Source organism: Eptesicus fuscus, chromosome 9 (assembly GCF_027574615.1).
Source record: "Eptesicus fuscus isolate TK198812 chromosome 9, DD_ASM_mEF_20220401, whole genome shotgun sequence".
Classification (NCBI taxonomy): domain Eukaryota; kingdom Metazoa; phylum Chordata; class Mammalia; order Chiroptera; family Vespertilionidae; genus Eptesicus; species Eptesicus fuscus.
This window is the reverse complement of record NC_072481.1, coordinates 8,526,861-8,554,224: the sequence shown is the minus strand read 5'-3', so window position 1 is coordinate 8,554,224 and position 27,364 is coordinate 8,526,861. Positions and strand designations below refer to the sequence as shown.

Here is a 27,364-nt window from a genome sequence, read left to right as displayed (position 1 = left end):
GAAAGCTGGACAGCTCATGGACCAGCCACCGGGCGGTGCAGCCGCGGGCTCGCCCAGGAGGAGCTGGGAGTTCAGAGGCGGGGGGTGGGGGGGCACCTCCCTTTCTGGATCAGCACATTCTCAGGAGTGCTGTGGTCAGGGGTCAGGGTCCCCACCTGGTCTTCCCCTCACTGGACACTGGGTCCCTCTCTTTCTTGGCCACACTTGCCCCCCAATGGGCCTCAGGAGGGCTCTCCCTTCCCTGGGCCGCCGTGGCAGGCGCATTACTGGGTCTCTGCTCCTATGACCTGGCCCGGCTCCCTCCTCTCTCTGGGCCTCAGTTTCCCGGCCTGTCTAATACGGTGAAAGTTTTTCCAGCTCTGACTGCTGTGACCATGAGTGGCAACCATTGCTTTCCTCAAACCTGTACCCCTGAGGGCTGGGCCAGGCTCTCCCCCTCCGCCTGCACCCTCCCCGTGCCAGCCGCTCTGGGGTAGCTGTCCCTGAGCAGTGGGCACCCTCCTGGGGCCTGCCTGTCTGAGCCAGCGAGGCTGTCCTTGGGGAGACCCCATCCTCCACCTACAGCTGACCCACCAGGCTCCTCTGGGTGCGGGGGGCAGGATCAGGGTCACAGCGGTGAGACGTTGAGGGCAAGTGTCTGGTGTGTCCCTCACTCATATCCCCTCAGGCACCAGGGGGCCTCCTGGGGTCCCCTCCACTAGCACCTCCAGGACCAGGAGCCAACTCCAAGGCCTGACCAGCCTGGCTGGGGGCTGGCGGGGGGGCTCTCTTTGCATCCCAATGTGGAATGACCCCTTCCTCCCCCAGCCCCCCCCCCACACACACACAGGGCCCGGGAACTGCTGTGGAGACGCAAATCAAGAGTGCAGGCACTGGCTCAAGGGCAGAGGAGGTTTATTGTGGTTGCAGGGATTTGTGACCATAGCTCCCGAGGACGAATCACTGCTGCATTTTCTGCAAGAGCAGAGAAGAGGGTGAGCGTGTGTGCACCTGCGCCCGCGTCCGTGTCCCCTGCTGCCGGGGGAGTAGGGCAGGCCCGGACTTCACAAGCCAGCCTCGCCTCTGCCCGAGGGCTCCGTACCCCTCCCCCCAGGGCTTCAGGCCGCAGTGCAAATGGGACTCGGAACACATCTGCCCCCCGCCCCCCACGTGAAAGCTGCAGTCCGAGTGACCCTCTGCTCCCTGTCCTCAAGGCCTATATGGCCGGCCACGCTGCCCCGCTCCTCTGCTGAGCCCTGCTCTCCTGGGGCCACGTTTCTCTTTGGGGGACTGGTGTGGGGCCCGGGATCAGGACAGGAGTATTTGCTGAAGCAAAGGGACAAATGGTAATGACCGTGCCCTTCACTGCACCTGACTTGAGGCTGTGTACAGCAAGCATGCAGTACTTCTTGACTGAGTGAGTACATGAATGGATGACTATGGGAACAAGCACGTGAATGAATGAATGATGGAATCAGCCAATGAATGAGTGAATGAATGAATGAGTTGGTAAGGAATGGGGGCGTGAGGGCGAGGGGCTGGCGCATGCCGGAAGGAGGCTGGGAGGCAGGCACGCACCTCGTTGATCCAGTCGATGTAGGCGGACACGCGGGTGTAGACGGCGGGCTTCTTGTGGGTGTTGCAGCCCAGGCCGGAGCCGAAGCTCACGATGCCCCGCACCTCCCAGGCGCCGTTCTCAGCCTGGCAGTTCAGCGGGCCGCCGGAGTCCCCCTGCACCAGACAGGCGGCATCAGTCCCAGCCTCCCCCCAGGCAGGCTTGGGAAGCCAGGGCGAGTCGGGGTGGGGGCTCCTCACAGCCTTGTACCCCTTCTTTTGGCCTCAGCCTGTCCATGGTGAGGGGGGCAGAGAAGAGATGGCGTGGGGCTATCTTGGCCTCCTTCTAGGAGGCCCTGGGGTGTCAAATGAGCTCTTGATGTGCTGTGTGATCTTGGGATGATGGTAACCCTCTCTGTGCCTCAGTTTCCCTAGCTGTTCAGGTCACCATGTCCAGAGAGAGATGCCCAGAGGGATGAGGATGCTGGTAATGTGAGGCAGGTGGGATGGAGAGAGGGGTCGTGTGTTTGAAAACGGGACAGTCCCCTGATTGTCCTAGGTGTTTCCTGGGTCTGTGTCAGGCTCCCCGAGTCCCCTGTCTCTCTGGACGATGGAGCTGATGGCATGACGGAACATGTACAGAGACTTCCATGAAGTTCCTTCTCCACTTGCTAGACTCGTTTAGTCGTCACGGCAACCCCTGATGCTCACTCTATGTCCGTATTTTTACTTGGCCACCTGGACAGGGACGGGGTGCGGGCCCGGGCACTCACGTTGCAGGCTGAGGTGACGCCGTCACCCCCGGCACACACCATGGTGTCCTTCACCATGGCGCCCCACCAGTCGCTCTGGGTGCAGGTGGCGTGATCCACCACGGGCTGCAGACCCTGCTGCAGCTCCTCGGCGATGGGGCCATTGGCTGCGGAGAGAACAGGGGTGAGCGGGCGTCCGCCCTGGCAGCCCAGGCCTTCCGGGTGAGCGGGGCTGGGATAGGTCCCCAGGGAGTTTGTGGGAACCACACATAGGCCCTTAGTGGAGAGGAGAGGCTTTGAGCCAATGGCCTCAGACTGTGTGGCTGGGGGCTCCTCTGAGGAGGGGGAAGGGAGAGCAGGCTGGAGGCAGGACTAATCATAGAAAGCTCTTGGAGGTGATTCTGGGGTTCCATTGTCACTCGTTTCCTTGTGAGATTCTGCAGTGATGTCGCACAGTAAAGGGTCTTTCTCACCCCAAGATTTTCCAAGTATTAATCTGCATTTTCCTCTAAGTCTTCCACAGTTTCATCTATTTACACTTAACCTTTTAATTTGGCTGGAACTTATTGGGCATATGGTACCATAAGATCTAACCCTCCACCCCCAAAAGGTTGTTGAGCTTATTGAATAGTCACTTATATGGCACTTAGTGTGTGCCAAGCCTTGTATAAGCACTTGACCAATTCTAATCCATTCAATCCTTGTAGCACCCCTTCTTACGAAGTTGTTAGAGTGTCTGCTACATGGTAGGTGCTTAATAAAGATCAGCTGTTGTTATTACAACGTTAAGAGAATCTGAAGAGGAAAAGTGATGGGCAAAGTGGCTGATGTGCTTGTTGGGAGAGCCACTTCCTCCAGGAAGGCTCCCGTGATTTGCCAGGGGCGGTACTCACTCCAGAGGCGGCCCCAGCCGGTGACGTAGCAGGGATAGTCCTGAGACAGCATGGCGCCCTCCGCGGGCAGGCACGCCACCTGGATGGTGTCACTCAGCTCCACGGGTTCCGCCAGCTTGATGAGGGCGATGTCATTGCTGGAATTCAGGGCGGAGGACTGACTGAGCAGGAGGTCTTGGCTCCCCCGCCAAGGCTAAGAGGCCCAGCTGTGAGCTGAGAGTCAGGCCCAGGGTGACTGGGGTCCTCCCTGAACATCCTGACTGCCAGCTTCTTACTGGCTGACAGAGATGTCGGAGGACAGATGATCTGCCTTCTAACACCGTCACCGCCCGCCCCTTTAGATGTAGATGAAGCCTTTGGGACCAGCAGGTTAAGTACCCACCAGCAATTAAGCAAAGGTAAGTAGGGAATTACAATGATAAAAGAGGGACGCTTGTGGATGCAATTTTTAAAATGTTTTCCTGTCACCCGGATGAGAGCTGGCAACCTTAGCAGACCTGGTTTGATTTCTAGGTCTGACAGGTACGGGCTGTGTGAGCTGGGACATATTCCTTAACCTCTCTGAGTTCCTCGTGCAGGGCTGTTGTGAGGATTAAATAAGAGATGGCACATAAAGTGCTTATTGCAATGCGTAGGCACTCAGTTAAGGCGAGTGCTAGCTCAGCCCTGACTGGGAGGCTTCAGGGAAGACCTATGGGGGTGTGGGGTGATTCCCTGCGTACCCCTGGGGCACCCTGGCCCATGACGGAGATGGGAAGGGTGTCTGTCTCCACTTAGCATTTTGCCATTTTGCGTAAAGGAGCCATCTGCTGGCTGTGCAGGGTGAGGGTGGGGCCCAGGGTCAGGGTGGGGGCAGGCTCTGCAGCTCTGTCTTGGGATCCCCTCCTCCTTCCGCGCTGCCCCCAGGGGCGTGAGATGTCAGCTGGGCACTCACCGCACCAGGAAGGAGTTCCACTTCTCGTGGACGAAGATGGTGTCCACACCCACGAACAGGGAGCCCGCCTCGTCGTCCACCGCCAGGTTGTTCTTCCCCAGGCCCACACGGTAGGTCTTGGATTTGCTAAACAGAGAAGGGGACTGGTCAGGGTGGCCTCCCGTCCCCGCTAGCTGGTGGGGTAGAGAGGGAACTCCCTCCAGCCGGACTGGCTCAGTGGACAGAGCGCCGGCCCTCGGAATGAAGGGTCAAAAGGGCACGCCCCTCGGTTGCAGGCTTGATCCCCAGCCCTGGTCAAGCTTGTGTGGGAGGCAACCAATAAAGGTGTCTCTCTCACATCGATGTTTCTCTCTCTCTGTTTCTCCCCTCCCTTACACTCTCTAAAATCAATGGAAAAATATCCTTGAGGATTAACAAAAAAATGTAAATAAAAATAAAATAAAACTAAAACAAAAAAAGGAGAGGGGACTCAGAGCTTCGGTGACTCAGCTCTGTGGCCACATGGCAATCATTTGGGGGAAGGGAGCGTCCATCCCCGTTGACCCTTCCCCAGGTGCAGAGAAGGGTCCTGGCCAAGTCCACTTTGGCTCCTAGGTGCATAGCCCCAGGCCTCAGTTTTCTCATCTGTAAAGTGGAGATAACAGTGGAACTCCCTTGCAGGACTGCAGTGAGAATCGGTTGCTTCTTGCCTGCATCATCTCACCTGCGTTTCTCTCTAACTCCCCTCCTTTGCCCCGCCCCCCCCCCCCCCCACTGTTTCTGCAACCCCAGCTTCCTCATCATTCCTCAGACATACTAAGTTCCCTCCTCCAGGCCTTTGCACTGGCTGTTCCCTCCACCTGCAGCACCCTTCCCCCAGACCATGAGTCCTCGCCTCACTTCCTTCAGGTCTTTGCTCGCATGGTCCCCTTTGCAGAAAGAGCTTCCCTGGCCGCCTCCTTTAAAATAGAATCCCTTATCTTTCTATTCTCTTCCAGCCTTTTCTCTTCACGGACATTTGATATGTTATATATATTCACTTGTTTAACGGTCTGTGGCTCTGTCTTCTGCTAGAATATAAGCTCATTGAGAGCACAGATTTCATCCTGTCTGCTGTGTCCCCTGGCACATAGTAGGTGCACAATAAATACTGTTGGATGGAGAAATGAAAGCGCGGTTACTGGAGATAAGCGGCTTCTTTAGCGCAGAGCCTGAGTGTGTAATAGGTGCTCACTCACAGCAGCTCCTCAGGCCCCCGCTCTGGGCGTCGTCCCCGCTCACCTGATGCAGTGGGCAGCCGTGAGGACGAAGTTGCTGGAGATCAAGGTGCCACCGCACGTGTGCCTCCATGTGTTGTCCTTCAGGTACTGGAGGGAGATCTGGAGGAGGGGCCACGTGTCAGTCCACAGGGACCCCCATCCCACGCCCCTCTCCTCCCACCTCCCACCTCCCACCTCCCACCTCCCACGCCTGCAACAGTACTTACCTGCCAGGGCCAGCTGTGGGGCACGGCATTGTCTCCGCCCACCACCCGGGTTGCGAGGTTGGGCTGGAAGGTGGGGACCCCGCAGCTGGAGGCTGGGGGAGACAGGAGAGGAAGAGCAGAGGTGAGGGGGCTGGCATCCCCGCTGGGGGAGGGGCAGGTGGAACTTTGGGGCTGGGCGGACACGGATTCAGATTTTACTGGATGACTTTGGGGGAGCCGTCTAGCTCTCGGGGCCTCAGCTTCCCTGTCTGTGAAATGGGAAGAATAGCACCGACCTGGGGTGCTTGTCCTGAGAACAAATCAGACAATGCCTGCGAAGAGTTCAGCGAAAGGCCTGGTGCAGAGGGACCAAAAGGTGGCTGGCGTGCGTGCGAGTGCCCGGGACCACTAGGGTCCTTCATCCTTACCCTGCTGTTCGTTTTTAGGCCACAGCGTAGTGTGTGTGTGTGTGTGTGTGTGTGTGTGTGTGTGTGTGAGCATTGAGTCCATAGAGGCCCAGACTGTCATAGCTGGGAGCTGTGTGGAGTGGTCAGGAGCATGAGCTCCACAGAGAGACAGGCCCAGACTCAAATTCTGGCTCTACCACCGAGCAGCCACGTGATCTTGGGCGAGGCATGGAGCCTCACTGAGCCTCAGTGTCTCATCTGTAAAGTGGACGTACTAATAGACCCTGCCTCCCAAGGTCAAGTTAGCTCCTGCACGTGAAGGGCTTAGTGCAGGTCTGGCACATGGTAAACAGGAGGTGCTATTATTATTTCTGCCGTGGTTGTTAGCTGGAAGGACTCTTTTACAAATAATTTTTAAAAAGATTTTTAAAAAATTGATTTTGAGAGAGAGAGAGAGAGAGCGAGAGCGAGCGCGAGAGAGAAACATTGATTTGAGAGCAGAGAAACATTGATCAGCTTTGTCCTGCATGAGCCTCACCGGGGATTGAGCCCGCAAGCCCGGCATGTGCCCTGACCAGGAATAGAACCAGCAGCTTTTAGGTGCAGGAGAACCACACCAGCCAGGGCAGGACTCTTAATCAAGTGCTCTCTTTGCCAAAAGAGCCAGTGACACTTAAAGAGGTGAAGCGGCTTGTCTCGGTCCTGCCGAGAGTGAGTGCCATACAAGCCACGTTTGTTGATTCCTAATTGGGCAGAAGGCCACCAACGCGGGGAAGGAAAGGATCCCCAAGGGAGAGATGCCCACGCTGGGCAAGGCAAGCCCCGGCGGTCCCTGAGTGCCCAGGGTGAGCGCGGGCCTGGGGCTCCCCACGCCTCCGTTCTATCCTCGCGCTGGGAGGTCAGATCATCAGCTCTATTTTGCAGACATGGAAGCCACGTTGCCAAGCGGGCAAGTGGCTCATCTGACACACAGCGTGTCAGCAGTATCTGAACTCTCATAGGACCCCAAAGCTCCTTTCCTGGACACCCCCGCCCCCTGAGAGCAGAGGGCCCCCTGCTCCGGTCCTTGTTCCTGGGAGGCCCGAGCTCACGGCCCGTGGGCTGCAGCTGGTCCCTGACCCACAGCTTACCGTAGGCCAGGAGCGCGGCGAGGACGGTGAAGCCCAGCATGTTTGCGTGCTCAGGAGTGAGTGGCCGGTCCAGGCGGGAAGGGCACTTTTATAGGCAGCAGCGGGGAGAGCCCACCGGTCAAGGCTGAGCCACCTCTTGGAAAGAAACCTGCTCCTGCAAGGCCCTTTCCCTGACCTTGGGTGGTTACTGTTTAATTTGGGCAGGAGATAGGGCTGGCTCGAGGCATGGATTTTCCCAAATAACCGGGGAGAGCAAATTCTGAGGTGTGCAGGTTTTGGGGGGCCCCCACCACTCTGCTGGGAGTGTGTTCTTCTCTCCCCCTAACTCATTCTTTTAGCTACTATTTACTGAGCACCCACTAGGTGCCAGGCATCGTGCTCAATGCTTCTTGCACGCACGTAATTCTCCCAACAACACGAAATAGACACTCTCACCCGCTCATTAAAGATGAGGCAGCTGAGACTTGAGGGTCTGGGGCCATCCATGGTCACACAGCTGGGCAACAACAGAGCCGGTCCAGGGCGTCACTCACACTGCCGACACACCCATCCCTTCTGTCGTCAACAGCTTCCTCTCGTTTTCTTTCTTCTCTTCCTGTTTTCTCTTTTTCTTCCCCCCTCATTCAACTGGTATTGTCTGGGCTTGGGGCATCCCTGCTCTCTAGCACCTCCTCCCGGCCTGAGAACAGAGGCTGAGGCGTGGGCGTCTCCCGGACAAATTCCGACCTGGAGCCAGCTCGGTTGTCTCCCTGCAAGGCCCTCAGTCTCCCCATCTCTAAAATGGGCAATCAGAACCAGACACACTCTTAGGTTCCTATCAGTCCTAAGCTTCTATGACTGGAACGTCAAGGTTGAGTGGCAGATCTGGGTCTATGGCCCTTGGTGTGGGTCTCATTATGGTGTGCCCAGCGGTTCCATCCGGAGCCCCAGCAGTTTGGGGTTAGTCTGTCCCTTACAGCATCTGGTTTAATCCATTTTTCCCAAGGCACGACCTCAGCCTGGGGGGTTAGCTTCTGCTCTTGTACGCCCAGACGGCGAGGCACTGGTATACCATGCCCACAGAGGCCACTCATTCCTTCCTTCATTCATTTGTCCCACATTCGCTGAGCACCTCCTATGTGGAGGCCCTGTGCTAGGGCTGGGACCTCAGGGATACTAAGACCCAGTTCAGCATCGCTGGAGCCCCCTGCTGGGCAGGGTGATAAGTGTTCCTGGGAGTGTCCCTGAACCAGAAGTTCGTTCTGGGTGAGAGCGTGATGGGGTGCGGGTTGGAAAGGGTTCCTTCTCTACAGATTCCAAAATGCACTCGAGGACTTGAGAGTGTGAGGATGCTGTCCCAGGCCAGGCCCCATCCCGCTGAGCCTTGTTTTCCAGGGTGGAGCGGGGCCTCGGAGGATCTGGGACCTCAATGACCCCCAGCCACTCAGGGTCAGACTGCAGTGGAAAAATACCCAGGATGACTCGGTGGAGGCTGGGCTCCGAAGAGGGGGGACCTCAGGAGAGGCAGGCCAAGGTCATGGAGGCCGTGGTGAGTCTGAAAAACAGCAGGTGCCATTGATTGGGGACCATATCTCCTCGCTGCTGGGAAAGGGCGTGCTGGTGGCAGCTGTTACATCTCAGGTGAGGTCCCTAAGGGGGCGGGCCTTGGGGCTGGCAGGGTTTCTCCTTAAAACAGGATGGCCCTAGCCGTTTGGGCCCAGTGGATAGAGCGTAGGCCTGCGGACTGAAGGGTCCCGGGTTCGATTCCGGTCAAGGGCACGTACCTTGGTTGCAGGGTCATCTCCGGCCTGGCCCCTGATCAGGGCTCATGCAGGAGGCAACCAATCGATGTGTTTCTCTCACATCGATATTTCTCTCTGTCTGGGTAAGGATTAAAAAAACAATAACCCCCACTCCCCCCAAACCCAGGATGGAATACTGGGAGTTCAGAGAGGGTCTGGGGGCTGTGAGGGGTTTGTGGCCAGGACTCAGTGGGGGTAAGGCTTACTGAGAAATGGGACCAGGGGAGGGTTTTAAGGAGCTGTCTCCCTTCTCACTCTTTTAAAAAATATATATTTTTATTGATTTTAGAGAGGAAGGGAGAGGGAGAGATAGAAACATCAATGATGAGAATCATTGATTGGCTACCTCCTACTGGGGATCGAGCCGGCAACCCGGGCATGTGCCCTTGACCGGAATCAAACCTGGGAACCTTCAGTCCACAAGCCGATGCTCTATCCACTGAGCACAACCGGCTAGGGCTCCCTTCTCACTCTTGACCCCCAAATCACTTCAGGCTTCTTTATTCCTCAGCCTGTGCCCTCTGCCCAGGCTGGGAGTCGGGGGGGGGGGGGCGTCTTGTGCAGGGCCCCCTCCCAGCTGAGACCCATTGGGGAAGGCCCTGGCATGGGACAGCGCAGGCTCAGGGCATCCTGGCTTTTGTAGTACCGCCGATGTCCACCCAGGGGCAGTAATGCCCAGCCTAAACCCAAAGTCCAGGGACCCTGGGTTGGACCTGGGAGAGGGGGTGCTCTACTTGGAAACCAGAGCGATGGGAAGGCCTGGGGACCCTAGCCCACCCTTGCATCGTACAGATGGGGAGGCTGAGACCCAGTGTGATGGTGATCTGTCCAAAGTCATACAGGGAGTACCCTGGCTCTGTCCTCATCACCCCACTACCCCCGCCTGTGTGCGAGGCTGGGGAGCCTTGGGTATCTGTGTGTGTGTGTGTGTGTGTGTGTGTGTGTGTGTGTGTGTGTGTTGTGGGGGGGAGTGTGCTCGAGAGTACATCAATCTAGAACAGGCGTCCTCAAACTACGGCCTGCGGGCCACATGCGGGTGTTTTTGCCATTTTGTTTTTTAACTTCAAAATAAGATATGTGCAGTGTGCACAGGAATTTGTTCATAGTTTTTTTTTAAACTATAGTCCCGCCCTCCAACGGTCTGAGGGACAGTGAACTGGCCCTCTGTTTAAAAAGTTTGAGGACCCCTGATCTAGAATCTCGATGGCTTTGATGCCACTTCCAGCCACAGTGATGTGCACCACGGCCCCATGGACATGTATGCCCCCCCTGAACTGGCTGGGGGTATGGGCTGGGGGCTCAGTGGCCCTGGCCTGCACCCTGCTTGCCTGTGGGACATTTTCTGGGTCTCCCTGTTCTTGTCTGGGAAAGAAATAGCTCCCCCGCCATGGGCTGGCTGTGAGGATTGAATGAGTTAATCTGCAGCCAGTGACAGCAGGTGGACATCAGACTCCGCCTCTCCCATTAGGAAGGGTCCCTCATCCCTGGCTTCTGACATGACACAGGGGCCCCCTGGCACCCAGGCGACCTCAGCCCGCTCCCCCTTCCCACTCCCTCCCTCCCCACCAACCGACAAGAACCACACGCACATAAGAATATAGAATTTTTATCTTCTTTTAGTTAAAAAAAAATAATTGTACCACCGAATGAAGAAGTAGCTCTTTGGGGGGTGGGGAGGAGTGAGACGGGAGAGAGAGAGAAAAAAAAAGCAATAAGCCGAAGAAAAAGAACTTCTTATATTCATCTGTGTAAACAGATCCGCTAAGGCAAACGCAATCCAGGGCCAGGGCCGCCGCGGGGGGTCAGTGCCCCCGAGTTTCCGTAGATTCTAAGGCCAAAAAAATAAAACCTCTGCATGTCCGACGGGAGCTTCTTAAACTCTTGGGGCATCTTTACTAAAATAAAGTTATCGGGCCCGAACAGCAGGGACGCTGTCCTGACACACACCGAAAGTTGCATAACGGTGGCCTCGGTGGCCACTCACTGGTTGGGACTGGGTGACGGGCACAGCTTCACGACACAGCAACAGACACACACAGACACGCACACACGTGAGCAAGCACATGGGGGCTGCGCGGGACCGGGCCGGCGGCACAGGGAGGCGGGGGTCCCCATGCTTCCTCGGGGTGGGGGGGTGACAGGATAGTCCCGTCGCTGGTGACAAGGCGGAAGGAGGGTGTGAAAGGCCCAGGGAGGTCCCCTGCTCCCCACGGCCTGGTCCGTGCAAACCTCTTAAAGCACTTCTTGGGCGCCTCCTGGAGAGCGGAGACGTCGCTGGTTTCCTTCCTGTGAGGGGCCCCCTGACCCCCCACCCCTGCTCTCTCCAGAGCCCCCTGGGACCCTCAGGTTGTCCCCGGGGGACTAGGGTGGTGTTCTGCCCCCAGAGCCTTCCCTGCCACGGCTGCGAGAGTGAGGTAGATTGACACAGCTGTCCCCTCACCCCGCCTGGCTGGGCCGAGCACTGGGGTTGCAGGGGGTGCCAGGGCCTGGGTCCCTTCACAAAAATAGAAGCCTTTCCCCTGCCCCCCCTCTATGCCAGCAGGGAGGAGGCGGGGCTGGAGGAACAGGTGCAGGGCATGGACCCTGAGGTCCCCCTCTACGAGCCAGCCGAAATTCTTGCCATCTGTCGCTCCCCCCGTCTAGGAAGGGGCGGTGCAGCCTGCCTGTTGAGGGCAGGTGGCCTCTGGGCAGGGGAGGAGGTGGCCGGGAGAGGCGTGTGTGACGGGCAGGCTCATGGGCAGAGAGCAGCGCTGGAGCAGGCAGGGGACAGCCAGGGGTGCAAGAGAGGCAGGGACGCAGGGAGGGGCGGGGGCTGGGCCAGGCCGGGAGCCAGCGCTGGGGGCACGGCCTCAGGAACGTGGCAGAGAGCGGGAGAGGCCAGGCCACCCCCGCAAGGCCCTCGACGGGCTGTGTTCACAGACGTTTGTAGGTTTCAGTATGGTCCCTTCAGACACAGGGAGGACCCCAGCTCAGCCTCCACTTTGCCCCCCGCAACCTCCCTCGCCAGCCAGACGGGGCTCCGGGCCAGGGCCAGGCGGTCGGGCCCAGCCCCGGCTACTTGAAGGTGGACTGCAGCTCCTTGAAGGCCGCCTTCCGCTGCTTCATCTCCTCCGCCTGCTTCTTCCGCTCCTCCTGCTCCGCCTTGATCTCCTCCTCGAAGCGGCTGGACACGTTGATGGCCTGGACCTGGGTGGAGGGAGGAGGAGATGGCTGAGGGCTGGAGGGGTCTCCAAGGCTCCACGTGGGCTTTCTCTGGGGTCCGCCCAGCAATGCCCTCACAGCTCCCCCCCTCACTACCCTGGGCTGGGCTCTACAGTCACTTCTGGAGCCTCAGTTTCTCCATTTAGAGCCTGATGCTCGGTAACTCTGACCTCGTGGATTCGTTGAAAGAGAGAACACAGGTTCAGCGGCTGCTGCACAGCACGGTCCTATACGTGGGAGCTGCTGATGCTGCATCGTTAACCTGTCTCCTGTCCCGGGGAGACGGCTGCACAGGGTCCCACCAATGGACCTGAGCACCCCCTCAGCCCCAGAAGCCCAGAAGGAGGCGGAAGGCGACCTTTGAAGGAATGTCCTTGGCTAACATGGGAAGAGGGAGAAACAAGGGAAGGTGGGCATCCCGGCCCTAGGAGGGCGGGATCCAGGAGCCACGGTCCCCTCCATCTGAGCGTGTGCTGAAAGGGTGCTGTGCATGTAAGTGACCTCTGGGGTGCGCCATACTTCCTCCAGGGGGGGCCAATGTCTCCCAGAGGCCCCAGGAGCCAGTGCGTGTTTCTGGGCCTGCTCTCTTGTCTCTGGGCCTACCCTTTAAGGCCCAGTCCTGAGTTAGTGGCCAGGGGCCACTGTCCCCTCTTCAAAAACACACAAACCCTCATCCACCCCAGGGGCAGCGGGAAAGGATCAGCCTGGGCGTCAGCTCCCCATCGCCCGTCTGCAGCCTCTCAGGGCAGGAAGGGTTGCTGACCCTCGAGCTAACCCAGGGCCCATTACACCCCGGCCACCCCCGGCCTTGAGCCAGGATCAGGGCAGCACCCTGGGCTCGGTACTTCCTCCCATTCCTCACCTTGGCCTCAAAGAAGCTCTTGGCCCCCTTGACGCCCTCGGTGGACACGTCGATCTCGGAGAGGCGGGCCAGCACGTGCAGCCCGCTGTCCTCCTGCAGCTCCCCGGCCGCCGCCTTGCGGAAAATCAGGAGGAACTGCCGCGGGGAGAACAGCAGGGGTGTCAGGGCGAGAGGGAAAGGAGCCACCCAGCCCCAGCCCGGCCTCCCTGGGAGGAAGGAGGTGTGCTCACGGGACTGGGGGCCGGAGGTCTGGGTTCTGCCTTTCCTCTCTGGGCCTCGGTCTGCCCATCTGTACAATGGGAGACTAGGGGACCCAGCTCCTGCCCTCCCAGGATGCGGGGCTACGGCAGGCCTGCGTGTCCACACTCAGCTGCTATCAAGAGTCTTGATCCTCGGCCTGGGGTTACCTCTTAACATAGTCTCCAACGTTCCCCAGACTAATGCACTCTACATCCCACTGACTGAGTCCTAACAGGACATGACGGTGTCCACTTTACAGAATGAGGAAGGTTCAGGGACAAGAAGAAACCGGCCCCAAATCTCAGCCCCAGAAATGGACGAGGGATCTGAACACATGTCCTGAGTCCAAACCCTTATCCTGTACTGCCCGGCCCTTTCTCTTGCCCCGCCTCCTCTATGCTGCCTGCTAGTTCTCCAAGGCCTGGCGCTTGCTCTTTGGAGGCCCCCCCCCTCCCGACCCCCCCCCCCCGCCGCGCCCCGTTTGCTGGCATTTAACCCTATGCTGCCTGGGGTCACTGCCACTGGTGGGGGCCTGTCCCCCTCCATAGGACAGGCCTTCCCGTCCGTCTCAGAGTGAGGCTGAGCGAGATCCGGAGTGCGAAGTGCCCCAGTCCTCAGCTCCTCTTGGACCCGCAGCACCCGTCGCTCCCTCCGCCTGCCCCCCTCTCCTCCTGAGTCACAGCAGCGTGCCATTTCACGCTGGCTTCTCCCACTCGACACTCTAGGACCGGTGGGGCACAGGGCCTTCGCTGCACCCCCAGAGCCCACACAGGGCCGGGTATACAGAAGTCACTCCGAAAGTGCTCACGACAGGAAGACATGGATGTCCCTCCTCACTGAAGACAAACCCCCTGTGTTCAAGGACAATGCCACTCCATGGCAAAGGGGGTCTCACCTCCCGGAAGCTGAGCTTGCTGTCAAAGTCCTCGTCCACCTCCTTGATCATGTTTTTCAGGCCCAGATGGGTCTGGGGGGCTCCAAGTTTCTCCATCATGAGCTTCAGCTCCATCAGGTCGATGAAGCCATCCCGGCCGGCATCGTATCTGTGAGCACAAGGAGACAGGCCTAAGGACACCCTGACACCGCAGACTGGACCAGGCAGAGCGGTCACAAGCCAAAGTACCAGGGCTCAGAGGGCACCTCCCACCAACATGTCATCCCCTCACAGCTGAAGGGGACCTCAGCCCAGGCGGGGTCCTGATCTATGGCCCAGCTAGTGCTTGGTTACCTCTGATGATGGGGAACTCACTTCATGGCCTGGTGGCCTCCTGCATGTTTAACAGGCAAGCCTGCTGTACAAGGAAGCTGAAACCATAGCCCCTCTGTCCTGCATGACATATGAACAAGCAGGGAGAAGTTCGCAGTACTGTGGGGGTACGGATTGGGGGGGAGTGGGCTCTCATGTTAGGACTCATTGACCATTTCCACGGTTACCTGGGGGCATCTTGCCCCATCTCTCTCCTATCCATGCCCCCTCCCAAGAGGGAGGTAGAAGGTGTCACGTGTCACAGGGCAGGCCCAGAGGTCACAGGAGGGAGGGCCACTAGTCGTTTTCCCGGGGGCGGCTGGGTGTGCTCAGGGACCGAGCTGTGCAGGGCGCCTGCAGCGAGCTGTGATTAGATGAAGGTTCAGGTCTCTTTCTACCACCCAGCACCCGGCACAGACAGGATGGGGTGGGAGTGGAGTCTAAGCGTCCCTCTAAACTGGCCTCCTGTGTAAGAGCCTGGGTGGGAGCTGGCCTCCAGACCTGGCCCGGGGCCCCGGGCGGGGGAGGCGCTGCCGTGGAGCGCGCAGCTAGGCAGACGTGGGTGCTGTTCGCACAGACCGGCTGGGCCTCTATCAGGCTAAGCAGACCCGGCCTGCCTGCCTCCTGCGGGGCCGGGACTGGTCTCGGCTGGGAAAATGGGCCTTCTGAGCCCAAAGAAACCTGGTGCCATCCCCAAGGCCTCAAGCTGGCTGGGTGACGAGGGGCTGTGTTCCAGAAACCTGTGCTGAAGACTGAACATGGCTACCTAAACACACATCTCCATCCTCTGCCCCCTTCCCTTCTCTGGTTACACACGAACTTCACACGACTTGGACATCTAACAGCAACCACTCTTAGAAATCTGTCCTTGTGCCAGGAACTTGACATACTCTATTTTACTTAATTCTCAAAATAACCTTATTTTTGCCCGGCCGGCATGGCTCAGTGGTTGAGCATCCACCTCTGAACCAGGAGGTCACGGTTCGATTCCCAGTCAGGGCACATGCCCGGTTGCGGGCTCGATCCCCGGGGGGGGCGTGCAGGAGACAGCCAATTAATAATTCTCTCTCATCATTGATGTTTCTGCCTCTCTCTCCCTCTCCTTTGCCCTCTGAAATCAATAAAAAAAAATTTAAAAAGCACGTATTTTATAATGGAGGCTCAGAGAGGTTCAGTGTCCTGCCCAAGGTCACACAGCAGTGAAACAAAGAGCTGGCCTATCCCCTCCCCCCACAACGCGTCAGGCTCATAAACCCGCACATTTGCTCTGGGCCCAGCCCCCTCCGCATGTCCTGGGGCTGCCAGCAGAACAGAGACGCCTGCCTGGAGCGCTGAGCGGAGCATTTGTGCAAGGGGTATAAATAGTTCCCCAGCAAGTGAGTCAGTGGTTGGAAATGGTGCGGCACAGGGAACACAGGGTCCTGAGGCCTCCTCCCCACCATGCGGGCGGGTGGAATGGGGACAGACGGGCCAGCGGTCCCTAGGGTAGTGGCCATAGCTGGGCTGGAAGCAGATGCGGGTGCGTAGAGGGTTGTGGGAGTCTGGAGGGTTGGGCAGGCCCATGATCCCATGGTCCAGGCTCTACTTAGAGCTGGAGGAACCTTTTGGGGGGCAAGGCAGCGGCCCCTCCTTCCCTCTTTGGAGCCTGTTTGCCAGTTGGGCAGGGGCTGGGCAGCCGCTGCGTGGCCCTTAGTGACAGGTTGGAAACAGCCTGGCGAGGACATCAGCTTTCCTAGGGACCCCCCTCCTAGGAAAACAAGGCTCCTACTGCTTCCCAAACTCGGGCTCCAATGAAGGTCAGGGGCACGTCAGGGCCAGTGCAGGCTGCCTGGGTTCTGGCAGCCGGTGCCATGTGAGCCTCCAACCAAGGCTGAGACCCCCTGCCATCCTGGCGACTCGCACAGGGTCACTGTGAGGGCTGGCTTCATACACGCCAGCACTCAGCACCTGCATACAGAGCTGGCTCCAGAAATGGCAGCCGCCACCCCTATAACAAGATGTAGTTACCTTGAGCAAGCTCCTACTATGCAGCAGGCACATTCTCTTTACACCCTCTGTGCTCAGCCAACCTGGGAGGTCAGCAGTATGTCCCCATGGGACTGAGGAGGGAACCAGGGCTGCAGAGGTGAAGGCACTGGCCCGAGAACCAGCAGGCCGGGGATTTGAACCCCCTCCCTCCGATTCCCACACTCCACTCTCCGCCACCCCACCCTCTCCTGAGCCCAGCTTTATTTATTGCTCCCGCAGCCAGTGGCGGCTCAGTTTCAGAGGAAGTGCAGATAAAGTGTCCAAACTTGGACGGAAACTTGGGCTCTGGATTTCTTGGTCTCTGGCAGCTCCTGGGCCTGCCTGGGCTGCAGCCTAAACCACAGCTTGAACCGCCGCCGGCATCAATCAAAGGTCGATCAATTACTGAGCCTGGGCTCCATCCTGGGCAGGCTCCAGCCCCAGGGGGGCAATGCAGGGACTGGCCAAAGTGCCAGTGGGTTGATAGCCAAGGGGGGGGGGGGTGGTGGTGGTGATGGAGGTCAGGGTGGGAGCTGGGCTCCCAGAGGTGACATTGGAGAAGGCTGTTCCCATGAGATCCCCAGAGAGCGGGCACCCACATGTGCCCTGGGCTCTGACGTGGGTGGGGGCTCAGCCAGGTACCAGGGTTAACCTGAAGATGACCTTGAAGGCTCACATCAACTCTGCTGAGACTGACCTGGGTCTGAACCTCTGACCCCGCCACCTGCTGGCTGAGTGACCCTGAAAACCTCAATTTCCCCATCCTGGGTATCAGAGGACCCATCTCAGGACTGAGGAAAGGGTTAAAAGAGACCCTTAGCACAGATCCAGGCCTATGGTAAGCACTTAATGAATACAAATAAATAATTAAAAAAATAAAATAAATCTATTATTGTTCATATCTACCTTTAGGATCAAAGATTAAATGAGATTAGAGATATAAAACGCCTCATACACAGTAAGTGCTTAAAAGCTGCTAATGTCATTATAATAACAGTGGCCATTCAGAACCTTTTGAGAGCCAGACACTATGTTAAGTACTTTGCACATAATGGTGACAATAACATTAATGATAATCAAAGTTACAACCGCTTCTCCCCTGGTACCAGGCCTGATGGGGCATGGCTGGGCGGACATGCCTGTGGTAGACTGGCCGGGAGGCAGGGGGTGGACAAGATGTCCCCGAGATCCCTCCAGCATCTCCCCCTCCTCTGAAGGTCCCACCACTTCCCCCACTAGGCCTGACTCAAAGACCCCGCCCCTGGGGGAGGTGGAAAGACAGCAGGACACAGCCTTTCACTCAGGTGCTGGGCAGAGGGAGAGAGGAGTCCCAGCCCTAGATTACTCTCCTGTCCCTCCCCCTACAGGGAGGGAAGGGACGAAGGCAGAGACTGTCATTGTGCCACAGCAGGTGGGCGACTGGCCACACAGGCATCCCCCTGGCTGGGGAGGGCCTCTCATCCATCAGCCCTCTCCCTGAGCTGGAACGGAGGCCGCAGGTGGCTCAGAGGATCCAGGGAAAGAGTTGGCACAGGAGAGCCATCTGAAGAGCCTGGTCTACCCCCTTCATGTTATGTGGGGACACTGGGGTCCAGAGTGGGCAGCAACCAGCCCAGGGTCACCCAGTTGGCAGATCGCAAGATTCCAAAATCTGTCCTCCCTGCCTGCCTCCCTCTTCTTCCTGGTCCCACGGAGGGTCCTGAATTCTCAAGTTTGCAGGGCTAGGGGAGGCTGGGCTGAGAGCCGGGCGTGGGGCCTGCCTGGGAGGCCCAATTCCATTGGCGAGACTGGCAACAAAGCTCCCAGCCGCTCAGCACTTTTCTCCGGCACTGGAGGGAGGTGGCTGCACCTGGCACCGTGCCCACATTCCTGCCCGCCTCCCCCTGAATAGTTCTCAACCGGGAGGGCGGCAGCTGCTGCCCCGGATGCTGGTGACAAAATCCCCTCCCATCCGTCCTTGAAAGTGGCACAGCCGGCACCACCCAGGCGGACTTTGCCCTTTGGGAAGAGCAGGTCCCACCAGCCGGCTGCTTCCCCGCCCCGGCCCCCACCCCTGGTTCTGATAACCAGGAGTCATGGGGGTGCGCAGTACTGTCCCCATTTCATAAGAATATTATTAGTGTCTGGTCTTTACTGAGCACTTACTATGTGCCAGGCACTGTGCCAGTGTCCTGAACCAGATCCTCACAAGAACTCTGTGAAGCAGGCATAAGTATCCCCATACTACAGATGGAGAGACTGAGGCTCAGGGTGGAAGCGACTTGGCTGAAGCCACAGTTCACAAGAACACAGCTGGGGTCCGAACCCAGGCCTGTTGGAAAACACGCACTTTTAACGGCTATGCTGCATTCTGACGCCTACAGACCCTGTAGCAGAGAAGCCCAGGTTGGGGCAGGGATGCTGGAGGCCACCTCATGTAGCCATGTGTGAGGGTCGGATTCTAAATGTGGTTTTCCCGCTTAAATGTACGGAGGACGGGGGGCTCCCTGCCTCCTTCAGGCAGCCCGTTTTGGCTTAGGAACCGTGCAGTAGAAAGCTGACCCTCACACACGACCCTCCCCATCCGTCAGCTGTGCTGCACAGCCCGATGGCAGGTGAGGAGCTATGGCAGCTACTGCACAAGGGGAAGGCAGGAGCAGTTGGTCTGGGAGCACAGGGGACCCCAATCTGTCTCTTCTGATTCCTGTCCTAGGCCTTTGCTGATGGCCCTCTGCCCACGGGAGTCCAGGAAGACAGACAACTGGAGGCAGTGTTCATGGACCAAGAACCCGTCTCCCCCCCCGCCCCCCGCCACAGGCCCACCTGGCTTTGGTCTCAGCATTCACAGACCTGGTCCTCCCCCATCTTGTCTGGGGAGGCCCCAGTAGCTCCTAGGCCTCTACTCTTGGTCCTACGAAATGGGAACCTAGGTCCCTTGGGGCAGGAAAGTTCTGCCAGAGAGAGAAATCCTGGCTTTGCTGTTCCATACAGCCAGCCTGGCCCTGTGGCCTCCCCCCACGGGGGTGGATGCGCTCATGCTGGTTGATGACGGCCTGGCGGTGCCCATCCGTTCCGCACGCCCCCACCAGAGACTGCCTGACTCATGCAGGGAAAACCCAGCTGCTCACCACTTCCTCTTGTCTTATCTGCAGGATCTGAAAGGTAACCTGTTGCCCTGCGTCAGCCAAGGGTGTGTGTGCGTGGGCGTGTGCGGCTCTGAGGATCAAGTGGGAGACCCGAGGCTGATGGCAACCTGCTGGGGGCTGTCGGGGCTGGGGAGCATCCTAAGTGGGGGTTCAACCACTTCACACTGGCCCGGGAGGGGCAACACCCCCCACCCCTAGTGTCAGCGGTGGGTTTCCTGCCGGCTCACCCTAAAACGCCTCCCTCCCTGCCCGCTCTTGACAACATGCACACCCGGTGGATCTGGTTACAATGCAGATTCTGATCCAGTAGATCTGGGGCGGCACCTGGGCATCTGCGTTTCTACCAGCTCCCGAGCGATGCGGGTGCTGCTCTATCTGGGTCCCCGGGGAGCAAGGGACTTGGAGTGGAGGCAGACCTGATTTCAAGTCCTGTCTCACGCTCTGGACAAGTCATGTGAGGCTCCTGGAGGCTCAGTCTGCTTATCGGTGAAATGGGTGATGAGAATCTCACAGGGTGTTAAAGAGATACAGCGCCTGGAAAGGAGTGGCCCTTTCAATCAGAGGAAGGCGGAGTGCTGGAGCTGGGTCTCCACACAGGCCAGGAACCCGGGGTGGGCGGAGGGGGGGGGGGAGGGGGACCTCCTTCCTGGCATGGAACCCCCACTTCTCTGCAGGCCTTGAAAAGCAGAAGTCAGCGCAGCAGAAGGCGGCCCAGCAGCCAGCGGGAACTCAGCTGCTGGAGGGTGTGGGACCGTCCCTGATGAGGTGGCAGAGACTCCCTCCTCTGCTGGGTTGGGCTCCCCTTGCAGGAAAGGCCTTTAACCTCCCTGAGGCAGCAGGGCCTGGCCTCCCAGAGCCTGGACAGCGGAAGCCGGCCTTGGGCCCAGAGGGCAGGGTGGAGAGAAGGCTGCCGGGAAGGTGCCAACCAAACGGGAACTAAAAGTCCCTGGGGGAGGAGAAAGGTGACTCAGAACCAGAAGGGAAGGAGGGCGAGCAGAGGGTGAACACTGAGGTTGGAAATCCTCTCTCCCCAGAGAGTCAAGCTTCTGGCTGCTGCTGGTGGGAGGTCCCAACCTCTGCATCCCCCAGAGGGTCTCCCCCTGAGGCTCTGAAAGTCCCCCTGTCCCCCAACCATAAACAGCCCTCACACGGCCTCTGGAGGTCCTGGACCTGGTTCTAATCCTGCCACCGCCTTGAGCCTCAATGTCCTCATCTGGCAAATGGGGATAACAAGGACAGGACGCACCTCGCTGTGTGGGTGTGAGGATTAAATTCAGTTTCTGAAATAACACACACAGGCTCCTTCGGGAGTAACTGGCCTTGGGGGCTTCCTTGAACAGGGAGAGGGTGTGGAGGCAGGCTGGCTGAGGAGAGCCAGCGTCATGGCATTCCCTTAGGACTTCCAGTGCTCGCGGGAGAAATAGAGAAATGGAACCTCCCATCTCCAGCCCAGTGGGCCCATCTTCTCTCCCCAAAGGCCCCTATACACGCTGCTCTCTGGGCCTTCAGGCTCCTCGAGGGCAGGAACGGGGTTCTTCCCGTAGTTTCTGGGTGGGACTTGCACACAGCGGGACCTTAATGTAACGTGTTAGATGAGTGATCCAAAGAGGGGACTCGAGGTTTTCCAGAATCACCACCTATGCTCCCCAAGACCCACAGACCAGACCCCATGGTGGACTCTACAAAGGCTTAGGACTTTTGGAACTTAATCCTCAGAACTTCACCTGGCACGTACTGCAGCCTCGGGGGGAACTGAGGCTCGGAGACGCTGGGCATCCGATCGGGCGTCGGAGTCCCGCTTTTCTACCACTCCGGAGCCGCTGTCTGCTCTTCCCCCTTTTCCGCCACCTGCCTTCCGCGTAACTACGTGATAATGAATTCCTGTCCCCATTTCTGCTATTTATCAAAGCCACGTGGAGCTGTCAATCAGAGCGTCTGTCAGCAGGGGCGTCTGCCTTGCTGGGTCCCTGTCACTCTGGCCCGAAGCAGGAGGCTCGCTGCCAGCCCAGGAGCTCCCTGGGGGTAGGCGGAGGCAGCTTGGTGACAGCTCAGACAACCACCGCTAGGGCTGGGGCTGATGGTGACAGGAACTTACTAAGGACTTACTTCGTGCCACCCCTGTGAGGGGCGTGCCGTGACTCTCCCTGTTCTGGGGTGAGGAACTGAGGCTCAGGAAGGGTTCAGTGTTCCGTCCCAGGACCCAGAGCCGCAGAGTCCAAAGGCCCTTTCCCTAACCACTGCACCACACTGCCTTTCCAGGAAGGAGCGCGGAGGAGCTGTGAGCGGCAAGGATCTGAGCAGGTGAAGAGGAGGGAGGGCGGGGTGGGAGGGAAGCGGAGTCCAGGAGAGGGAAGCCTGCCTCTGACGCAAGGGGTCATGAGATAAGGTGGCTGGGGACGGGGCTGGGTGAGGCAGGGAAGTAGGGCATCTTCCTCCGATTCCACAGCCGGTTCAGAATTACACGCTGCCTACGTCTCTGGCAGGTCTCGGCTTACAAAACCCTGCAGAGTCCCACGCAGGCTGCTGCCAGCCCAGAGGGGCCCCCTTGATGTTCTCTGGGGTTCCAGAGACAGCCCTGGGGTGGGGAGAGGGTGGATGAGAGACAGTGGACACAGCCTGAGCCCGCACAGGGAGGGAGGACTGCTTGTCCAGGCTCCACGGACGCGGTGCGCCCACGAGCCGGCACTGTGCCCGAGCCCTACATGCGTCACCTCCTCGGAGCTTCAGCCCCAGAAATGGGCACCATTGTCCCCGCTGTCCAGACAAGGGCGCTCTGCTTCAGCCACTGAAAACCTCCCTGGGACCCCAAGCAAATCACTCCACCTTTCTGGGTCTCAGTTTCCTCTTCTGTAAAATGGGGAGAAGGGCTGCAGTCAACCCTCGAGGTCTGTCCCTGCTGGAACCGGCATGGCTGTGGCGTGAGGTCAGTGATGGGGGTGGAGAGCCCATGTTCCCCGTCCTCTTCACTCTCCCCCACCTCCCTCCTCAGGAAGCATCTGCTGACGAACACGGAATGGATGGACTGCAAGACCCTGGGAGGCAGTTCTGCCACCTGGAAGGGCTCAGGACCCCTCGGTAATAAGGTCACTGCCGAATCCCCTTGGGAATCATCAGAGAGAGCATGCTCCTTTACAGGTGGGAAGACTGAGGCCCAGGGAGGGCAGGCACACTAGGTAACTCAGGGGTAGAGGCACAAGACGCCCAGGCTCCTGGCCGCCAAGGAAAGGCCGGCTCCCAGCTCCCTCTGACCTCCCGTCCCCTGCACGGGGCTCTGGTGGACGGCTTCCCAGGAGGGCCGGACCCCCCTCCCTGCCCGGGAGCTGGGGACCAGGGTGGAAGTCGCTCAGCAGAGCCCTGGCTTCGGTCCTGAGGCCCTGCTGGGACCCAGCGGGTTGCAGCCCCTCTCAGGCAGCAGAAGCAGAACGGGGGTTTTGTCCTCCACGAGAGCCCGGCTGTTGGCTGCTCACCACCGGACTCGGCGGGCTGGGCTCGGCTGGCACAGTGAAGCCTTGTTTCCTTGAATACAAAATCTGCAGCTTTCCATTCAGGCCAGGGCCCCCGGCGGGCAGCACTTCCTTCCCTAGAAGTCCAGCTCCCTGGCCCCTTCCTGCCCCTCCCCCCTCCCAACGCCCCCAGCAGCCGGCAGCAGCGGGGCCAAGAGGCGGCCTGCCAGGGTTCCACTCCCCCAAGTCTTCACCAAAGTTCTCCTCAAACTAACACCAAGAACAGCCTCTGCAAAAAGCCAGCTTGTTCTGCAAACGCAGACCACTCCCCCCAGCCCCGGCCCCAAGGCCCTGCTCTGCGGGCAGCTGGGCTCTTCCAAACAGCTCATGTTTTTCTTGGGGGGGGGGGGGCAGGGAGGGATGCTGTGGAACCCCAAGACAAGGAGGGCTCCAGGGGAAAGGAGGGGGCTGGTGCTGGGTGGGCTCACAGGCAGAAAATCACCATGAACATGGAAGGGGTGTTGGGGGAGTGTTTTCCCACGTGGGAGCCAATGGCTGTGACAGGAAACACGGAAAGGAAGACCATGGGTTTTGGAGTCAGAGACCTGGTGGGTTCCGATCCTGACAAGTTACGTCTGTGCCCAAACTCCCCAACTGTGCCATGGCAATGATGGCCCCGTGGCTCGGAGAACCAATGAGCTCAGAGCCTTGGTGCCACTGATGCAGGGATCTCGGCGGCGCTGAGTGACCTCGCCTGCACTCCGGGCAGCCTCTACAAGGAAGTTCCAGACAGGGAAGCGACACCCATCCTGGGCTCAAGGAACTTTCAATCTATTCCTGCCAGAATTTGGGAAATCTTCACCTCCTGGAAATCCTGGAAACTTCCTTGTTGGGCGATTTCCTTGCTTTCCGGACCGTGCCAATCTGTGGCTGGGAAGAAACTTTAGAACTCCCAACAAGTCCAGTCAAAGAGGCAGCCGCCGGGACCGGCATGCAGAGGCCCAGAGGGGAGTCAAGGACTGTTTCCCCCCAGGAGGGCCCCTAGAAAAGAAGGGGGCACCCAGCCCTCCAGGCCTGGGAACCAGAAACCTCTTCCCCCGTGTGGTTGGGGCTAAATGCAGAAGCAGCAGCTGCAGCAAGTGCGAGAAGTGGGAAGAGCTTTATCCAGCTCGGAGGTTGCAAAACCCCACCTTCTTGGGCTTCCTGCTTGCCGGCTGGACAGCCAGCTGTCTGTGGCGGAGACACAGCCTCAGCCGGCTCTACCTCCCGCCGGGGCAAGGCGGGCCGGCACCCCTCCCTGGCCTTGGGCTGTTTGTCCTGGTCAGAGACCGCCTGACTCCTCCACCCTAGACCTGGTCTCCACTTCCTCCCTGATCCACTCCAGACCAGGACTCCTGGGCTGGGTCCCCTCCAGAAGCCAAGGGCAGGACAGGAAGTGGGAAGGGTGTCGAAGGGAGGGGGGCTAGAGGGGAGTGTGGCTGACCATCTCAATCCCAACGGGGTTGAATCAGGGATGACCAGAGGGGACCTGGCACCCTTTCTCTCCTTCAACAGAGATAGGGTGTTTCTTTGAGGGGGAAGGGCTAAGTCCACCCACCAGGGTGCCTGTCCAACCTGCTGAGAACACAGGTGTGGTACTATGTGGAGTGAGGGGTAAGGCTGAGAGCAACTGGGAAGTGAGGAACGTGTGGGCATCTGGGACCCTGTGTGGGGCGGGAAGGGGACACACAGTAGCCAGGAGGGCACAGGGGAGGGGGTGAGGAGAGATGGGACTTTCTGATAGGAAGCAGGGGAGCAGTGATGGCAAATCGGCTGGGTGGGGGTTTGGGTGAGGGCACGAGGAGGGAGGGGCAGTGGGTGGGGAGAGGTGGGGACTGAGCCCTTAGGAGATATTTGATGGGGGGCGGGGGAGAGAAGCTGCACATACCTGCAAAATGGGGAGGGGCAGGGACTGAGGGGTCCCTCCCTAGGGAGACCACCGGAGGTCAAGGTTCAGGGTCCTGGCTAACAGAGTGGAGGGGGTAGGGGTGGGAGGGGCTGAAGGGTTTTGATCATAGTTTGCTACCAGGTGCTGAATAACTACAGGGGGAGGGGGATGGGATCTGAGACAGGCAGAGGGAATGAAGAGACCCCAAGGTGAGGAATGTGCGTGGCATGGGGTGCAGGGTAGGGTTACCTTTGCTGAGGAGCTGGGGGGTGTGTTGGGGCGGGGGTGGGAGTTCGAGTAGCTTGTGGGGGGCAGAAGGGACGCCTAGGGAGTCCTCAGTCTCAGTGTCAGATGGTGGGGGGAACGTCACTAAGAGGGCAGGTCCTAGGCCAGCGACCCGGAGTGTTCAGAGCCATGTAAGCAGGGGTAGTGGGGGCTCCCCGGCTCGTGATGATCTAGAAGGAGCCGCCGGGTCCCCCACTCCTGTGCATGTGTCTGGTGCACCGGGGGCGGCGTCACCCAGAGGAGGGGTCACGAGCCAGGGCCTGGGGATGCCCAGACCCATTCGCCTGGTGGGGTGGAGGGTTCTGCAGCTCGTGTTTATCTGGAAGGGGCCGCCAGGTCCCCATCCCTGATGTGCGGGGATTCGGGGAGCTAGGCTGGCAGCAGGGTCCCCATCCCTGGTGTGCGGGGATTCGGGGAGCTAGGCGGGCAGGAGGGGTCCCGCGGCGGCGCGGGATCGGGGTTGGGGCCCGAGGCGGCCGGCGGGGTGGTGGTGGGGGCACTCACTGCTTGAACATCTTCTCCATGTCCTTGATCTGCTTCCTGGAGAACTCCTTGAACTCGGTGTAGGGATTGAAGACGCGGCGGCTGGGCGACTGGGGCTCGCCGATGCCCTGGTTGAGGTCGGCGCGCCGCAGCAGCTTGGCGCTCAGCTCGTCGTCCGCGCTGCCCAGCGCCTCGGCCGCCTCGTCCTGCGCCCCGGCCGCCGCCGCCGCCGCCCCGTTCAGGCCGGGCTGCTCGGGGGCCTCGCCGCCGCCCTCGCCCTCGTCCTCCATCTGCAGCCGCCGGCTCAGCTTGCTGGCCAGCTCGTCCGTGGCCATGGTGGCCCGCGCGGCGATCGCCCTGGCCGGCCCCTGCTCGCTCGCCGCGCGCCCGCACCGCCTCTGGCGCGCTCTTCCTCTTCCTGACACTCCCCGCGCCCGGCGCCGCCCCGGGGGTGGGACTTGCGCCCCTCGGGGCCCGCCCGCTCCCCGCCCCCGCTCCCGGCCCTGCGCGGCGGGCGCGGGCTGGGAGTCAGGCGCTGGGGTGGAAGCGAGCGGGTGGCGCCGAGCCTGCGGGCATCCACCCCGGGAGCTGGGGGTCTCCGTGAAGATCCGGCCCCGGCTCCATTCTCCCTGCGGCCCCGGGGCGGGGGCGGTCGGGCTGGGGCCCGGAGCCCGGCGGGAAGGAAGAGGGGCTCCCCGCTCTGCAGTCTGGGTGTGGGTCAGGGCTGCGGGGGTCGCCGCCCCCAACCCCTTGCTCTGGAATCTCCACGCGGTGGAGTCGTAATCACAGCTGTGTGCGTGACACCCTGTCGGTTGTCATGGAGACGACTCGTTGTTACACACTGGCGTTGTCACGGAGGGTTGCATGGGTATGAAGAAGGTGGGCCCGGTGAGCAGGGACTCCCCCCCCCTCCTGACTCCCCCCCTCCCCCCGTTTAGATTTAAGCTGCTGCGTCTTTTAGAAAAGGATGAACCAGCAGCCGCGAGGGAGATGGGCTGGGCCTCAGCCCTGAAAGGTGTCGGAGACGGGGGAGAGCGAACGGGGAAGGGGCTGGGCCTCTCCCCCCCCCCCCCCCCCGGCCCAGCTCATCGCAGGGATGACTTGGCAGAACAGGTGCTGGGCCACGCTGTCTGCTTCAGCGACCTCAATGCTGAGGGCCTCCGAGGAGACGCGTCCTCTCCAAAGCCTCACAGGATGCGGTTTCTCTCTGTGGTCTGGCCCTGTCACCTTCAAACTGCAAAGCTGGGGACCTCCAGCCAGAGAAACCCACGGCGGGGCCCAGCGGGTAGGAGGCGGGTGACGTTTAATAATCTGAGTCCCCGCCTCCGATCCAGACAGACAAACCCCCATCTCTGGGGTAGAAGTCTGTATGCCAGGGAGTTCTGCTCTCTGACGTTAGAGAATCACTCATCTAGAAGGAGGGGTGTGCTTATTCTCTAACATGTTAGGGGGGGTGCTGAAGACCCCTATGCAGAAACCCCGCCCACCAGCCCCGGTGCAGAGGAAAGATGGACAGGGTTTAGGAAACCGTGTCTGGAGGCAGAGCAGCACCCTGGAGGGTAAAGCCAGCAGCTGTTCCAAAGCGATTTGAACGAACAGCCTCTCGATTGATATTTGTCGATTTGCCAGAGTTTAAAAATATTGCTGAATTAATTTAAAAGGCAGTTTAAA

General features: G+C 59.5%; 2 protein-coding genes across 2 annotated transcripts; both read right to left on the bottom strand.

Annotated features, from left to right (window-relative positions):
• Positions 1-1,453: 1,453 nt before the first annotated feature.
• On the bottom strand, positions 1,454-7,172 carry CTRC (chymotrypsin C). The gene is given in 8 exon segments (XM_008148257.3): positions 1,454-1,503; positions 1,506-1,710; positions 2,307-2,452; positions 3,179-3,315; positions 4,113-4,238; positions 5,373-5,470; positions 5,578-5,669; positions 7,094-7,172. Coding segments are annotated over 8 exon segments (894 nt in total). The 5' UTR covers positions 7,134-7,172.
• Positions 7,173-10,472: 3,300 nt separating this feature from the next.
• Positions 10,473-26,121, bottom strand: EFHD2 (EF-hand domain family member D2). Its single transcript, XM_008148197.3, has 4 exons — positions 25,715-26,121; positions 14,073-14,220; positions 12,938-13,072; positions 10,473-12,060 (listed from the first exon to the last, which is right to left on the bottom strand). The coding sequence occupies exons 1-4, from the start codon at positions 26,026-26,028 to the stop codon at positions 11,929-11,931; spliced, it is 729 nt and encodes a 242-aa protein (XP_008146419.1). The 5' UTR covers positions 26,029-26,121; the 3' UTR covers positions 10,473-11,928.
• Positions 26,122-27,364: the final 1,243 nt, after the last annotated feature.